The sequence below is a fragment of the Centruroides vittatus genome, unplaced genomic scaffold (assembly GCF_030686945.1).
Source record: "Centruroides vittatus isolate TY-2023 unplaced genomic scaffold, ASM3068694v2 contig_545, whole genome shotgun sequence".
NCBI lineage: Eukaryota > Metazoa > Arthropoda > Arachnida > Scorpiones > Buthidae > Centruroides > Centruroides vittatus.
This window is the reverse complement of record NW_027122321.1, coordinates 23,270-41,433: the sequence shown is the minus strand read 5'-3', so window position 1 is coordinate 41,433 and position 18,164 is coordinate 23,270. Positions and strand designations below refer to the sequence as shown.

The following is an 18,164-nucleotide window of genomic DNA, read 5'->3' as shown; positions in this document are numbered from 1 at the left end:
TAACTACTTGTAGTTTCTTTTAATGGGAACTGAAAATAAATTATTTGAACACTGCACAGAATTGAAACATATATGTAGTCAATCTAAGAAATTTTTGATTGTATTGTACGTACATATACTAGTATTATAAAACATTATCGATTTGTATTCTGCTATAAAAACTTTGATGTATTTTTTAATTATAATAAATCCATCTTATTTATATATACTGGAAAAATTTTCAGTGTAGTAAGTATACATAGAATTTTCTTTCATTGGCTTGAGAAAAGATGGATTAAATGGACCATGTCTTTTAGTACTAATTTGTTTTAAATTTAGGTAGTATTATGCAATGACTTTTATTATCAGAATTATCATTCATAAGTAGTTATTTGATAGAAATTGTAATCTCAAATAAAGCCATAATCAGATAGAAATGGTTATCCTCTGAAATGCAAGTCTGCATTATCCTACTTTTTAGATAAATGCTACATGACCTGATTCATTTTGGCATCTTTTCTCTAATAGTATAATTAAATTTATTCATATCTTTTTAGAAGACTTTTATTTTTTTGAATTAGCTACCTGATTCTTATCATGAGATATTTATTATTTTATTCTGTTTTCATATATATCATTCTAAGAAGTAAAAATCACAGCATTTCAATATTAGTTATCATTGAATTCTTGCCATAGTAAATTTTATTCAACAGATGATAAGAACAAATGATTGTAAAACTGCAACTAGTAGTATGATGCTAACTAAACTATACGAAGAGTTTTTAATGAACTTAGGAATATTATTTTAATAAATTAAGCTTAAGTTATCACATGTAAAATATATATATATATATATATATATATATATATGTTAGCTGTAACATGCATGCAAGTGTATTCAGCATAGTGATTGAATGATATACAAAATGTGCAAATACCTGTTGCTCAAATATTTGGTTTACTTTGTTGTACTGGTAAAAGATTAATTTTTTTCTAGCATTTATTCCATATCTTTTATGAATGTTTCTCTAATATTTTGATGACAGTTTTCTGTTTCATCATCTCAATTGTTATAATTTGTCTTTAAATATTATTTTAATGTTACTTAATATAATTTAAATCTCATATAAAATTATAATAATTATGTAGTCAATGCACTTCTGCATTACAATACATCAATGAAAATATGAATAAAATTTTTATAATATAAGTTATATGAACTATATTTATAATCAATCAATCAATCAATCTTTATTGTATTAAGGAAAAATCCTTGTTACAGGGGGTAAATTGAACATGAAAGAAACTCGTAACATCTAATTGTACAACATATGGTAGTTTTGTTATTACATGTAAATTGAATAAAAGATAAATATAATTATACATAGAGAACATCATTCAATAATAACTTCTTATGAGACTTGATTATTAACATTGTTGTTAAGTATGTTGGTAATTTGGGTAAAAAAATTATTTAGTTTGTACATTTCATTTTTTGATAGATCTCCAATTTTTGTTTTATAATTTAAGTTTTGATTATATGAACTATATTTATTAAAACACATTTACAAAATTTATAAAAAAAAAAACCTCATATGTATTAATTTAAGGAATAATAATAAGTGTTTTTAAGATAAATGCAATTTATTTTAAAATAAGACTTAATTCTAATTAAATTTGACAAGTATTACTAAATTATGCAAAATTACTAAATATTTGTAGTTTACACTATAATAACAATTTGTTATGATTTTCATGTCAACATTGATGAAGTTATAGTGGAATTATTGCAAATATATTTATATCTCCTTGTGGAAATTTTCTGTACCTTTGATATATAAACACAGTCCATTATGTTTCTGAATATTGTGTGAAATATATGTTTTCATTTCAAAATTTCAATAGTTATTGACAGTATCAATAATGCTGAGGATATCAAAAAGAATCATATGGCATATTCAGCAGTCATACCATTCTTTAATTTATGGCTATTGAAGTTTGAGATCTTTAGAGTGCATCATATATTTCTCAATCTAATTTTAAAAAAATTTTCATCTGAACATATCTAGAGAAATGTTGTTTCTAATTCAAACATAAACAGAAAATTCATTCTTAATTATTAGACACACATTTTAGTTATAACATGGCTAGAGATTAATATTGTAATATGATATAACTTGGTCTGATTTATAGTTTCTTTAATGAATAATTAATGCTACTGCAAATGAGACTGACTTACTGGTAATTTTATTAGAATGTAAATTGATTTAATGACAGTTACTATTATTTCTTTTTAGTTTTGGTTTATTAAAATTTTACTAATATATGTTTATAATTATAAAATTAATAAGAAACATAATTATTCAATTATTTTTGTTTAGAACACTGCAAGTCTAAGTGACTTTGACAGGTTAAAAACTCTAGGAACAGGTTCTTTTGGTCGTGTTATGCTTGTACAGCATAAAGAAGGAAAAGATTATTATGCAATGAAAATTTTGGATAAACAGAAGGTAATTAAAAAATGTTATCTGATTTGTAGAATTACTTATTAAATTATAAACATAATATTTTCCATTATAAATTATTATAATAAAAGTATATTTCTGATAAAATAAATATTTCATCCAAACTAATTTCAATATAAAAAATTCATTTCATAAAGTTTTTAAAAAATATATATATGTTTTTTGTTTTATATTGACACAGTGGAGTGACGTTTTTTTAATTAGTTGAATTAATTAATTTTTAAAATATATTAAATGAATTAGAAATCTTAAAAACAAATATACATCTTTGTTGTTTTTAAACTATGATTAGTGTCTAATACTTTTGAAGGCCCTGAATATGTTCATTATTATTCATGATATAAAAACATAGCTCATTCTTTAAAATTAATTTGTTTTAAATAAGTTATTTCAAATAAGAATTGATTATAAATCTATGTTTATCCATTATTATTATGAACTGAAGACGTACAAAATTTTATTTAATAAAATAGAAAATAAATTTACATAAAAATTGAGTGAACAGTTGAAGAAAATGTTAGGCATATTTTAAGATACTTTATCTTATATATATAAACCAAAGTGTAATGATTAAATTAAAATTTTTAATTTTGTTGATATACATTAAGATGATAATAAACATGATTGATTAGTTTATCATCTTTAAATCATAAAATTGAAACAATATCTCAATGTGTTTTTTAAAAGTTGCTGCAGAATAAATGGCTTCTCTAACAGCAGTTAATTTTTCTTCTTAAATACAGGAAAGCAAGTATAGTGCCAAAAGTAATTTTTTTTTCCAAATATGAACAGTCTCCAGAATGTATTCTGCCAATTCTTCAATTTTTCACCTTAAACTCTTGGCAAATTTGCTTTACTTCAGAGTTTATTTTAAGCTACTAATATAAAATAAATCATTAAAATAATCATTTGTTTTATTTTATCTATCAATGTTTTAAAGACATTTTTAGAATGTTTTCAATTGCATTGAATGTCAGAATCAAATATGCTACCTTACTTATATAAGAATAATTAAATAACTTTGTAAAAAACTTTCACCATTAATTTAATTATGTAATATGAATTTGTATTACATGAACTATTTCATAAAGAACAGGTTTTGGAAAAGTTAGCTTATATGATATCTATAAATAAAAATTTAATTGCATAGCATATAATTTATTCTTTTTAATGATAAAATATGCTATTAAATAATGCAAGTGATAAGAATTTATGCCTCTAGCAATGAGCCAGTAAAGCTTGAAATATTTCATTTTAAAGTGTTAAGAAGTTATGCATTAAGTGAATCTTCTAGCTCAAATTTTGATTAGTTAAAAAAGATTTCTGCTGTAAAATATCAATATAAAGAAAAAAAAAAGCAGTTGTTAGTTTTTATTCTGTTTTCAATCAATTTCCACATGAAACTTGAAACCTATATTAACAAGCTGTTTTTTGGACACCAATTGAGAAATTAATTGGAGGGGATGCAAGCTTATTGGAAGGAATACAGGATAGGAAAAATATCAGGACAGTTGAAAAGATATAGATTTGAAGGTAATTAGTATCAGACACATGGAAATGAATAATCAGGTAAGAAAAAAATGTTAAGAGAAAAAGAAATACATTGATTAAAAGAGCACCCCTCTTCAGGATATTTTATGTAGAATTTGCCTGCAAAATAGTTCAGAATATTTTTAAGAAAAATAAATCAAAAGACTTTGAAAATGCATAGAATATTAAATGCTTTTGGAGTTTAATTGAAAATGAAGGTTGAGTTAAGGTGGTGCCTGACAATCTTGACTTGCTTGAAAATATTTGGGCATTAGAAGATGAACTGGTTTTTTAGGTTTCTTTTCAAAATGTAGTTTGTTAATACAATTGTTAGTAATCATATTCTTGTTTTCCTTTTCCTACAATTGTAGACTTTATACAACTTTTTTCATATACAAGGTGTAGATAGAAAATAACGAGACTGAAGCTGGAACTTTAAATCTTGAATAGTATACTTACTTTAGTTGTGTTCGCCTTCAATGTATGATCCTTCTGCTTCCACATAGTGCTGCATTTGCAACTTCCACTGATCATAACAGAGCTGCAGGTCATCATCTGTAAGGCTATGCAGAAGCTTGTCTTTTTTTCTTGACAGCAGAAACCGAATCAAAATGGGTCTCTTCAGAACAGACTTGACTTTACGGAAAAGGTAAAAGTCACACGGAGCTAGGTCAGATGAGTACGGTGGGTGTTCAAGTAGTAGGCTCCCTTCTTGGTCAAAAACTGCTTCACTGATAGAGCAGAATGGGCTGGTGTGTTGTCCTGATGGAGATGAAACCATTTTGCCACAAGTTTGCCACATGTTGCTTTCTTCTGACCGTTTCCCACAAAGATTCCAGAGCTTCTTTGTAGTAGTATTGGTTCACAATTTGTTTCACTTTTCATATGTTTTCCTCAGTTTTTGATGTGCTGGGCCATCCAGAATGTTCATTGTCTTTCATATCCTCTTGGTCCTCAGAAAATCTTCTGTGCTATTCGAATTCACTCAAACATGCATCACCGTATGCCTCATGTAGCAGGCGCAAAGATTCAGTGACAGTTTTTCCAATTTCACCAAAAATTTCCGGTTGCTACGCTGCTCCTCTTTCAAGCTGGCGGTTTTTCTGACGCACAGTAACACACATCCACTCGCAGCAGGCACTACTGCTATTTGATTTCTGTAAGTTGAGACTCACTGTGCTTGTTCTAACTTGTTCAAGGTCATTTACCCACCCACTCACTTCAGTCCACATAAGACCGTTTTGTGCAGGTGATCACAATCTCATTATTTTCTAGCCACACCATGTAGTTTGGTTAAAAAATGTCAGAGGAGAACCTGACATTTATAGCAAAATAAACTGTATATTTGTTTGCTTTTATTTTTGTCTATACTAATGATTGTACACAAAGAAAACATCAGGCATCTTAAGATTATAGAAACACTGGTTATGATTGGGATAGAGGATTTGATCCCGGGATCCCGACCACTTTTTAGTCCCAAAATTTTCAGGATTAAGTTTTCCTGATTCCGAGATTTTCGGGATTGACATCATTTTAAAAAAGTTGGATGAAAAAGCCTCTAAGTATGCTCGAGCCAGATGGAACAGCCTCTACAATAGGCTTGAGCGTTTTGCTTTTTTGAAAGTTAGCATCAGAAAGGCACTTATAGATATGAATAATCCAGTGCAATTGGAAGAGTCCAATTTCGAACTCATCGATGAAATCATTAAAGTCTTGGCTCCAGTAAAATTAACCGTAGAAGCACTCTGTTGCATTGATGTGAATTTATGCACAGCTGATGCTGCCCTTAAGTTTCTTTTTAAGCAGTTAAATGACAATAGCTCTGATTTGGCTTCTAAATTCAAGATACATTTATAAAAGTGCATGAAAGATCACCGAAGGAATGAGTCGAGTGGCATTTTATGCTACCTACAAAATCCTCATAGTGACAATTTGGCTGAAGAAAATGTACACTTTATTTCATCATCTAGTCCAAGCAAGGTCCTGATAAAAAAACAAGATTGTTTCATTAATTGAGAGATTAAATGGTAAAAAAATGAAGAGGAAAAATGCAAGTCCAGCCTACAAATACAGAAAAAGTGATTTGACGCTCAAAGAAAAGCTTCAGCTGGAAATAGATAACAGCATGAAAATGATGTCTCCTGAAGCATTAAATGAAAATAACTTTTCCAAAATTGTTAAGAAAGAAATGAACCTGTAAGAGTTTTCAAATTCTAATCTGAGCTATAACCTAGAGCGGGCTTATAAGTATTTACTAACGATTCCCCCAACATCCTTCAAACCTGAATGCGCTTTCTCAGCAGCTGCATGTATGTGCAACAAATTGAGAAGCAGACTTGGTGATAAGACACTGAATGCGTTGTTATTTCTCAGATCATATTTTTGCAATTCAAATTAGAATGTTCCTATTAGATTAGTTTTCTCTATATTTAAGAAAAATGTGACTGATTAATATTATTTTTAAATACTTTTTGCTAAGAAACTTACTTTACTACCTACTTATTAGGTTGTTACATGAAAGTCGTCTATTTAGTCAATGTTAAGAGAGATTTTTGTTAATTTTCAATGTTTATTTGCATAGTTTTTAAACTTACATAAATTGAAAAACCTCTATGTAACAGAGATCTCACTGATGCTTGAAAAAGAATAACTTTAACATGAAGACTGAGTGATTTTAACTCTGGTTAGTCTGACTCTAAGTCTGATTAGTTAGAGTGATTAGATTAGCTAGATGTATATCGTAAAATACGTTGATTTTTGTCTAAATTTTGATTTGTTGATTAAAAAAGCTGATTTCTGTAAGATTTTCTTATTTTTTATTTTTTATTAACTCTCAATACCAAAATATTCAAAAGAAGACTTGAAGTTTATTAGGCTCTCTCTTCTACTGGTGAAACTACTCCCAATCACTATTCTTCCATGATTTGGAATGTGTTTTATAGAAAGGTATGCAGGTTTCATAGTGCATTTTGCTATGTCATTTTCAAACCACAGAGAAGATATCCTTTCAAGGTTGTTTTAAACTTGGCTCCACTAAACTTTATTCTGGTTCCTATGTTCAGAGAGTAAGATGAGGAGCACAACAGATGTGTTGTTCTTTACTAGATACTTGTGAATGAAAAGAAATGCATGAGCCACCATTCTTTCATGATGCAACATTCAGGTTTGGTTTTCTCTCAACTCTCCAAGATTTTTCATTTTCACTTTGTCAGAAATCCAACAGACACTATGAACTATAACTGTTAGAGTGAATATATGTGCAATGACTACCACTTACTGCATCACACTATCTGAATTAGTGTTGCAAAAACTTGCTACATTTTGTAAGTGTGGATTTTTATGCTTGTTCAAGACAGTTCAGTTTTACTTTCCTGGTTGTTACATATACATGACAAGGGAAAGTAATGGAATCGTGTCAAATTTGACCCTCCCAAGTTTTTTGCAAATCTGTTTTGAGACCTCCTGAATTCAAAATTAAGTCAAAAAAAAAAAGCAAAAAATTTGGTGCATGTGTGTGCGTTGGCATTTAATTTTCTTAATATCTCAGGATGGGGTAAGATTAAGTAACAAAATTTGGCATGGTGGCTGGTATTGGTACTTTTAAAATATTCAAAAGTGTAGTACTTTGATCATTTAAAAAAAATTTATCATTCACAATCACTATGGAATTTTTTAAAATTAAAATTTTGTAAATAAAACAGCAATTTAAAGTGTTTTATAATTTTTTTCCAGGTAGTTAAGTTAAAACAAGTAGAACATACTTTGAATGAAAAGAAAATTTTACAAGCTGTTAACTTTCCTTTTCTTGTGAAATTACAATTTCATTTTAAGGTAATAATATATAAATCAACATTTTCAATATTAAGTTCTAATGAAAAATAAACAAATGCTTTTATTTATAATGTTTTTATCCTTTTTCGTTATAGGATAATTCTAACCTATATATGGTTTTAGAATATGTACCAGGAGGAGAAATGTTCTCACATCTGAGGAAGAGTGGCAGATTTAGGTAAAAATTTCATTCTGATTTAGTTTCTCTGCTTGTTTCCAAAAGACTAGAAAAAATGAAATATAAATGTTTAACATATTTTTAAATGAAAATGCATGTAACAGTTATTTCTTGATGATTATATTCCACTCAATGATTATTGACTCCTAGTGACTCTACAGATAAATGATCTACAAATTATCCTGAACATTTTAAATACATTATGGCTTTTTAGGACAATTTCTTAAGTCTATTATGTTGTTTCTGTTATGTTTGATATTTAATATTATTTGACTATTTTCCAATGGTTGTAATATGATAAAAACTCAAAACCTAAGAAAATTCAAAGAACACTTTGCTATAATTATGCAAAACAATATTGTTAATTTAAATACGGGCATGTTAACAGTAGCATGCTGAAAAACTTCTGTCAGGTATATAAAATAGTAACTTAAAATGGAAATCCTTGATCGATAATTGTCAGAATTTGAGCTGTGTATGAAATAACCCTACTGAAGAGGCAGAGTTTACTGGCAAAATGCATTTAGGGGATATACCAAAGTAATTAGTGTTTCTCTCTGCAAAGTTGGTTTGTCTTTTACCTTTTTAACTTTAATTTTATTTCATTATTAATATAAGCAACTTCCAAATTCTAAAACATTATCCTCCATAAGTCGGAAAGGAAAGGAAATTTAAATTTTTGTGTATTTTTCTACAATACAATTGCTTAAGGTTGGATGATAAAAACTATTTAATATGCATTTCCTTCGGAATTAGCACAAGGTTGCTGTTCAGAACAAATCATACAGGAAAACTTTGAGTGGAAAATGTAGGTTTATTGACACAAAGTTTTCCTGTATGATTGATTTGTTCTCAACAGCAACCTTGTGCTAATTCCAAAGGAAATACATGTAATTAGGAGAACAGCAAGCAACCAAGTTCTAACTATTTACTATCATTGTAACAGTCTTAATATTTGAAAAATTGTTCTTTACAATTTTTCTTACTGCAGAGTTAAAAATGTTATGGATCTTTTCAAATAAAATGTCAATTTTGCAATTATAATAAACTCCAATCTTTAACTTCGTCTCTCTGAATTCATTTTAGCACTGTGAAAACTGAAAGGTAAATCAACTTTTTCTTATTGTATGATATGGCTATAACAGGGTCTTCAAATTCTGGTAAGTCAGGAAAAATAAGCATTTCCACCAAATGAAATACTATAATCAGTTGTTATTTTTATTTATTGTCATACTTAATTAAATTTTGGATAAAATGCATTCTCACAGAAAGTTCTGTTCAACTTAAGACAGTGGACCTGTTTCAAATTATCACACTGGACCATTAGTGTCTTGAATTATATGCAGTGCTATTTTTAGGCAGAATACACAAGTATGCTGTACCAGAAGATAGCCAGTACATAGAACTCAGTAGAAACAATGCTATATCAAAACTTCTCATGCTATGTTCAGTCACTATTTATGCATACTGGCAGTAATTTTTTTTATAAAAACAGCCCTGATAATACATTTAGCAACACAAACATATTGAGAATCATAATTCAAGGTTAAGGCACATGGCTGTGACAACTGCTGTAGACAACATTTATTTTATTATATCATAAAATATTTTTTCTTAAATGACAACTTATAATAAAAACTCATCATAACATAAAACAGTTGAGAGAAGTTTAAACTTACTTTCTAGTAGTTGAAAGTAGTATTATTATCCTAGTAGTATTATTTAAAGTAGATTACTAACAGTAAATTGTTAGTAAGGTGGTATTTTTGTAAAAGATTAAACATAGTGTTAAAAATAGCTGCTATTATCTTTCTTAACATGTAAAACATTGAAGATATTGTATTACACAAATTATATAATATATCTTGCCAAAGAAAATGGCTTAATTACCAGCAACTAATTATTTTATAAGTTTCTATTCATCATTACCTTTAATGTGCAGTATGGTATCATGTGGGGATGACAGGAAAAGTTATTAGGCTAGAGGTTAATAAATACATACCATAACTTAATGTCCTACCACCCACATTCTGGGGGGTATGTATCCAGTAGATACATGGCTTTTTTTTTTTAATTGAATTTCTCAAAAATAAACAACAGTTGAACTGTGTGCTTTGTAGTATTCCTCAACTGATTCCTACAGTAATTTTCAAATTTGACTTTTTCTCAGAGAAATTTTACAAAAAACAATAACTTACTACTACCTGCAGTAAATTCTCTTGCAGTGTGAGAGCACTGCACTCTCGATTGTTGCACATAACAATCATGATTCAATAAAAAAACAATGTAGATTATTTAAACTTTACCAGTGCTACACATTCTATCTTTTTCTCTTGGTTTCAATGACTGGACCAATCCCAATTCATTTCAGCTATTTTTAACAACACAATTTTCTTGCTTTGGTGTTATCGCCCTGCTTTCTTGTGATCAGAGTATGATAAGTTATTTAATAAATTTTAATTGTTGCAAAATTAAAAGTGTGTTCATTACATATCAATACCATTTAGTAATGATGACCCAAACATTTATTTGGTAATTTTATTTTTAATAATTTAAAAATTATTGATAAAATTATAGAATTCATTACTGGTAATACTAGTTGTTAAATCTAAAAGAAAACATTCCCCAGTGCAAGAGAACAATTTGTTTTCAAAAACTCCCTTTTCTGTCAGTAGTGGGTGAAATGACTAACAAAGTAATAAAACAATTAACAGTTTGTTGTCCTTCACAGTAGGGGGATTTGGCAGTGTCTATTACTTTGTATTATCTTCAACTTCAGGGTAATAAAGCATTTGTGGGAGAAAATAAACAATCCTGTGAAATTTAACAAATCTGATGTCAATAAGTAGAAGTTTAAATGATTTGTAATGAGTTGAAACTTGATAAAGTTAGTTTTTTGCATTTACAAAAAATATGAATAAAAATTCAATTTCTTCTATACAGTGCTACCCCGACTTATGCGAACCCAGAGTTACGCGATTTTTAAATTTCGTCGATTCGTCTTTTGTTTCAGCGCCACGCAACTCTTGATTACTCACTCCCCCACACTATTGTTCAGCTTACATGTTCGGACATGATGCGCGGAATCGACGCATAGCTACAATTTATTTTGTGTTATTTATTTCTGTCTTTGTTATATCTATGGAGACTTGAGAGACTATGTCAACCAAACAAAGTAGAATTGATTCTTTTGCATCAAACAAGAAAAGAAAAACTTTAATAATGTTAACTTTATCTTTGGAATGTAAAGATTTCAGTACAAAAATGAAAACGGGTTATAAATTTTAGAAAATATAGACTCCAACGGAGAGCACATTTCTTCTACAAAACGAGAAATAAAAAAATTATTAGCATGCTACGAGGAAATTCTGCGGGAGAAAAAAAAAAAAAAAAACAATCTTTCAGCCGTCAGATGAATTTGTTAGATTTTATGAAGCCTTCTACATCAAAATAACTTTGGTTTACGATTTTAATAATATAATTTGTTATACATATGTATTATCTAAGATTTTATTAAACATTTTTTTCTAAATTATTGTTTTCTTTAGTCTCTGGCCCCAATTAAAAATAATTTGTATGTATTTATATGCGAAATTATACCCTGACTTACATGGTTATCACTCAGTCCCACCTATCGCATAAGTTCGGGGTAATACTATATTCAATTTTTTTTTAACCTACAATTGTTTTATACTGTTTGATTTTTACACCTTTTCTACTATCTAAGACATAATCATATTCAAACATATAAAAAAAATTTCATTACAGATAACTTATATATTTTTAATTTGCATTATGCATGCCCAAGGAGGAGTTAAAATATGCTGTGAAATGTATTGAAAAAATAGAATGGTTATTTTAAGAAAAGTCCTTCAAAACTGTTTATTAACACAATGGTGCCAAGATTTATGGATTTAATATAATTTATGAAAGAATCTTTTAAACAAATTTTGCATATAAAAACATTTAAGAGAAAAAGATATAAACTAGATAATGAATTTTTATGAGGATTTCTGAATAATAATAAGATTAAAAACACTAAAAACAATGTTAATTATATACTCCATAAAATTATCTTTATAATTTGTTGTTAAAAACTTTAAATTTTAGAATTTTTATTTAGTACTTACTTTTTTTTTCAGTGAACCTCATTCAAGGTTTTATGCTGCCCAAATAGTTTTGGCATTTGAGTACTTACACTCACTAGATCTTATTTATAGAGATCTGAAACCAGAAAATCTCCTTATAGATCAGCAGGGTTACATAAAGGTAAATGTTTTTTTAATAAAAAATTAAAGAAAATTAAATATTTCATAAGTCATGTCTTAATTTTTTAATTAAAAATTAGGTAACAGATTTTGGTTTTGCAAAAAGAGTAAAAGGAAGAACTTGGACATTATGTGGAACTCCAGAATATCTTGCTCCTGAAATTATTCTCAGCAAGGTAAAATTTAATTGATGATAAAACAATTTTAGCTGTCATGCTCTGGCAGATTTCTACTCTAAGAGCAGTAAAATGTTATTCTTTAAATGCTATTAAGACAAAATTGCAATAAGATTTTTTTTGGAAAATTTTACTTGAAGTTTGTGTTTATTTGTTTTATTTCTTATATTTTATATAAGTTTTATATTTCTTATAGTTTATATTTTATATAAAATGCTATGCTGGTCTGTGCCTTTTGGGAATTCAGGTCTCACTTCTTTTCAAATTTAGAGTTAAAAATGGAGTTTTTAAATTTGGAATATTAGAAAGTTATCTTTTTTTTATAACTATGATTACTAATACAGAAGTTTAATCCATCACTCAATGAATAATGTCCAGTAATCTGTCACCCTCTAAAACATAGCCATAATTTGGAATTGTCCAATAATAAACCAGCATACTAAATAATATATTGCAGACATGGGCAAATGCGGGCTCTTGCTGAAAGTGTTAATTTCTGTTTATTATTATTATTTTTACAATTTTATTTTATAATTTTGTGAAATATGTTTATTAAAAAAATTCAATATTTGTTTTATATTACAGTCAAACCTGTTTTTATGCGGGGGATAGGGACCGCATTAAAAAAAACGCATTAAAAAAAAATCTCACGAAACTTCACGAATGGCTGTAAATAATAGTTTTCGCAACACAATTTAAAAAATATTTTTTATGCGGTCAACAGGGACCGCATAAAAAAGTCTCACATAGAAAATAACTCAAAACCGTACGAAATAGAATTTATTGGCAACAGATGTCAGCACTTGACTGCATCGTCTGGTCTATCGTCTGTTTTACATATTTTTGTCCAGGTGGTGTTTTGTTGACTTAAAAGTAAATTATTTCATTTTTCGCATATTCATGCAATAATATTACTATAATAAGTGCATTTATGCTATAATAAGTTTATTTACTATAATAAGTCAACGTGAGACATGACGAATCGCACGAGACTAGTCGCCAACTATACCGCACAAATTAAAAATTCGCATTAAAAAAATCGCACAAATAAAAATCGCACATTAAAAAGAGCGCATAAAAACAGGTTTGACTGTATATTTATATTATATACTAAAATCGCGCGCCTTACCATACTATCCACCAGGACAGTACAGAACTGCGGCTTCCATGCATTTTGCAAAACCCACATTTTGGTTCCCACTGAACTCTTGCTTGCCCACCCCTGGTATATTGAGTCAAAATTTATTAGGACATATAGTACACTAAAGAACCTTGACAGAAATGTCCACAGATATTTTGTATACATTATTACATACCAAAATAGAAAATTTAGGTATTCTTGAAACCGTGTTTTCTTATATGTTGAGCATCAAACACAAGACCGTGTTATTTATTAAACACTTGGCACTTTTCCAACTTCTATTAGTTGATACTAATAGAAGTGGAAAAGTGCCAAGTGTTTAATAAATAACACGGTCTTGTGTTTGATGCTCAACAAAATAGAAAAGTTGAATAATCAGTTTTATCCAATAGCATGTGACCATGAAAAATAATCTTCAAAAATCAGAATTCATTTTGTTCTTTTGTGTCCTAAGTACTCCTTTAGTGAATACTTGGAATATTAGAATCATCAGTTGAACACCTAACCATTAGCAAATGAAGTATGAAAAATTACAATTTAATATAATTCAATAAAGCAGGCAACAAATTATAATTTACCTAGAGATAAATAATAAAATATAATTTATCATCTCTTCTATTGATGTAATAAAATTTCAATTAGTAAAAGTCTTAACAATTTTTCAGGGTTACAACAAAGCTGTAGATTGGTGGGCTTTAGGTGTTTTAGTATATGAAATGGCTGCTGGTTATCCTCCTTTCTATGCAGAACAACCTATTCACATCTATGAGAAAATAGTATCTGGAAAGGTAAGTAAAGAGTCAAAGCAAAATTTGTGATTGTTATTTTGAATTGATGTTGATGTGGCTGTTAATAATTCTTTTCAGGTACGATTCCCTTCTCATTTTACCTCTGACCTCAAAGACTTACTGAGGAATCTCTTGCAAGTTGATTTAACTAAGCGTTACGGTAATTTAAAAAATGGTGTAAGCGATATAAAAAATCATAAGTGGTATGCTTCCACCGATTGGATTGCCATCTTCCAAAAGAAGGTCTGTTAATAAATATGTACATTTTAAAAATTCTTTTAAAAGACATGTATAAATTCCATTTTTACATATTCTATAAAATTTAATTTTCAGGTTGAAGCCCCATTCATTCCAAAATGTAAGGGTCCTGGGGATACAAGTAATTTTGATGATTATGAGGAAGAAGCTTTACACATATCATCAACAGAAAAATGTGCTAAAGAATTTGCTGAATTTTAGCACATGTCTTCAACTTTGGTCACCTATATAATTGGGATTTGTCTCCCATTTGTTGGGTTCTGACATCCCAACATATCCTGTCTATATCGTAGATGGGAAAAGGGAACGTTGATTATATACCTTCCAGACAGATAGAAGTTGTACCCCTGTTAGGGGTTCCGATTGGACCTTAATTTTAGATGTTTCACTTGTGAAGTACTATTGTAAATTACTTGTGAAGCCAGCAGTTGTACAGTTTGGAAAAATATTGGACTGATAACCAGTTGTTTTAGTTGCTATATTTTTGTTAGTGATGCTGTTTTTCTTTAGTCATTGTTATTGTTTTTAGAATTATTCATCTCTTATACATGTATTTTTTCCCCCCTCCCTTAAATGTTCAACAGAACTTTTTTGAACCAAGAAATATTGTGTCCATAATGGGGAGATCTCTGTCCAAAAGTCTAGCCAATAGTCCTGCAGTCTTTTGTATCCCAGTGAAAATTGTTTCATAAGCTAAATAGGGCTCCAGCCTTCTTCTACAACGACATCAGACAATGAATCATCAGGCTTCGGACGAAAAAAACAAAACGTTTTTAATTTCTGCGTAATATGTGTGTGTGGTCTAGATGTACGTATCAAAGGGAGCCAGTATTTCTTGCCTGATGTCTGATATATTTTTGACTGCTCCCTAGCATATGCAGAAATTGTCATTTCTCTACCCCATTCTCAATCATGCATGAGAATGTCATCAAGTTTCATTGGGAGTATGACAGCTTTGTCAGTATTGTGAGTCATGTATAGAATTTGAATTAAAAAATAAAAAAACAGCATTTAAAAATAAAGGAAATGCTAACCAAATGCATTTTTATGCCAAGTTTTGAAGGATGCCATGTGCAATATATATACTTTCCGATATTCTTCAATTTTCATCTCATGAGGAAAAAAATGTATCACAAATAACAATTATGTGGCCTCAGAAATCTGAACCCAGATTGTGCTATTTACTTTCTTGGAACTAGTCCCAAAAATTAAAAAAAAATTACAAAAATAAAATACTAAAAAAAAAATTTGTCTGTTTTTTCAGTGGTCCGAACTATATCTGGATCCTAGTGGTATAGTTTTACTCGTTCAGTCAGTCCATTGTAAATAGTTTTACACCATTCTTGTAGTCCAGATTTTTAAGGTGTTTCAAGATTTGATCATGAAAATGAATAGAATAAATTTTTCTATCGTTGCTTTTGTCGTCAAAATGCATTGCTTTATTTTCTCTGACTTTAATAACCCTCTGGTATTGGGCAGCTGTGTTAATTAAGGTAGCCTGTGATCACTATTAAATTATTATTGGTCATCATGGTACTCCAATATATGTGATTGGTTGTCTCGTGCTTTGATAGGCTGATGCTTCCATTATGAAAATTCCTCTTTATAAATGTGAAATTAAACCGAAATTCAAATTTTTCTTGTTTATTGGCTGGACAAAACTCAATACGGACTGAAAGACCAAACCATATTTAAAACTTTCAGCCAACTAGATGAAGAAGCGAGAATTGCATTTCTTGTTACATGACAATGACAAGGCAATGTAGCACATGGTCAAGGAACTGAAATGTGTATCGATACCTGTCTCAATCACATTTCCTTTATGAAAACAGTGTGGTAGTTCTGTATGTCACAATGCCACGTTTCATTGTGTTTCAGTTGTATTAAAACTTGTTACATCCTTTCTGTAGTATGTTTCATGTTTATGTTTTAGGATTTAAATCAGATCATTAATAATGTTTCACTAAATTTAGTCACTCAGATTGAGAAAGCAACACAAGATATATATTTATATATACATACATAATAAAAGTGATTTTTCTGTATATTACACAGAATTTACATTGTTATATTACTCTTGAGCAGAATTTCCATTCTATCAAAATAGTGCCTAATGAATTACTATATAAAAAATTTAATGTTTCGTTAATTTTATATATAATTTAAAATTGACATAATCTACTTTAGCATTTTGTTTTTAATATCTAATAGTGCCAAAAATACAATAAACAGATTTCATATAAGTGCATTGCTATTGATTGTATTGGAGATGCTAATTTTAGATTCAACTCTGTGAAGGATCTGAAATTAGTATCCAATCCACAACTATTGTTTACAGGATTTTATACAAATAAATTCTAAGTCTAAATGATTTTGTTGATAGCTATTCCATCCATGTTTGAAAATATGTGGTATTGTAGATTTACAGTTTCATTGGTAGCTATTGATATGGGGAAGTTGGCACTGTTATTATCACTCCCATCTATCTGAACATCACTGACTGAGTAAGATTTTTCTTTGATGGAATAGAGGGCTGAGGAAAATTTTGTACATCTCAAAACCTGCTTTAAATAGGAACCTCTATTCTGGAAGAGAATAAGTAAGCTTTACTATAAGACATTTCAGTAACTATATTGAAGACTGAATAAGTACAGTTTCAATATTAATAGGTATGAGATTGTTACAATTAGTAAATGTTGGTACTTCTTATTTAGACTGAATTATGAAGAAAGCCAGATCTTTTTCTGAGGAAAGTTTTTCTTTCCAAAATGTTTATAACCTCTGTATTCTGAACATTTATATCTTAAAGTACGAACCAGCTTTAATAATTATTTCGAAATTAATTCAAGTTAAGCTTTCTTTATATTCTTCAACAACATATTACAATTTCATTTAGATCTTATTTTCATTCTCATTAAAAGTGCATCATTTAAATCAATTAAAACAAAAATTAGGAATTTAGTTTTATATTTTCCCTAAATTTTTAATTTGTGTTTACAACAACTTTTTAAAACTCAAACATTCATGAGACTTTTAATTAATGAAATACAGGAGATTGAAAAGTCAGTTCACATTCCGGTTCATTTGCTTTGGATGAAGTAATTAAATCATGAATCACAAGATGCAACGAACAGGTTTTAATTCCTTGGAAAAAGTAATATAAGTTGGTTAACTGACTTTTGATCCATCCTGTATATTTAGTTACGTTTAAGATTATAAGTAAACAAAATAGAAAATTGTACAAAGAAACAACGTTTATAATCCATCGAAAACAAATTACAATACAAAAGATTCTTGTTTCATTTCATACATTAGCAAAATTTTGATACACACACACATTTTTATTATATAAGATTACAGATACTAATTAATTTTAATACAGAATGGCCTATAATAAGTTATTTGTTAAGATTTTGTATTTTAGCAGAACGTACTGTACGTTATGCACATGCATAGTAGGCCTACCTATTTACACACGTTCACAAACGGA

At 28.8% G+C, this 18,164-nt stretch overlaps 1 protein-coding gene across 8 annotated transcripts in view; it reads left to right on the top strand.

Annotated features, from left to right (window-relative positions):
• The window catches only part of LOC136978529 (cAMP-dependent protein kinase catalytic subunit 1), a 191,787-nt gene extending 175,210 nt beyond the window's left edge, over positions 1 to 16,577 (top strand). For all 8 annotated transcript variants that reach the window (XM_067274245.1, XM_067274243.1, XM_067274248.1 and 5 more), the window contains 8 exons: positions 2,361 to 2,489; positions 7,767 to 7,865; positions 7,961 to 8,043; positions 12,186 to 12,312; positions 12,392 to 12,487; positions 14,294 to 14,416; positions 14,495 to 14,659; positions 14,750 to 16,577. In XM_067274245.1, the coding sequence (XP_067130346.1) occupies positions 2,361 to 2,489; positions 7,767 to 7,865; positions 7,961 to 8,043; positions 12,186 to 12,312; positions 12,392 to 12,487; positions 14,294 to 14,416; positions 14,495 to 14,659; positions 14,750 to 14,875 (948 nt within the window). In that variant the 3' untranslated portion in view covers positions 14,876 to 16,577. The remainder of the gene's footprint in view (positions 1 to 2,360; positions 2,490 to 7,766; positions 7,866 to 7,960; positions 8,044 to 12,185; positions 12,313 to 12,391; positions 12,488 to 14,293; positions 14,417 to 14,494; positions 14,660 to 14,749) is intronic.
• The last annotated feature ends 1,587 nt before the right edge of the window (positions 16,578 to 18,164 follow it).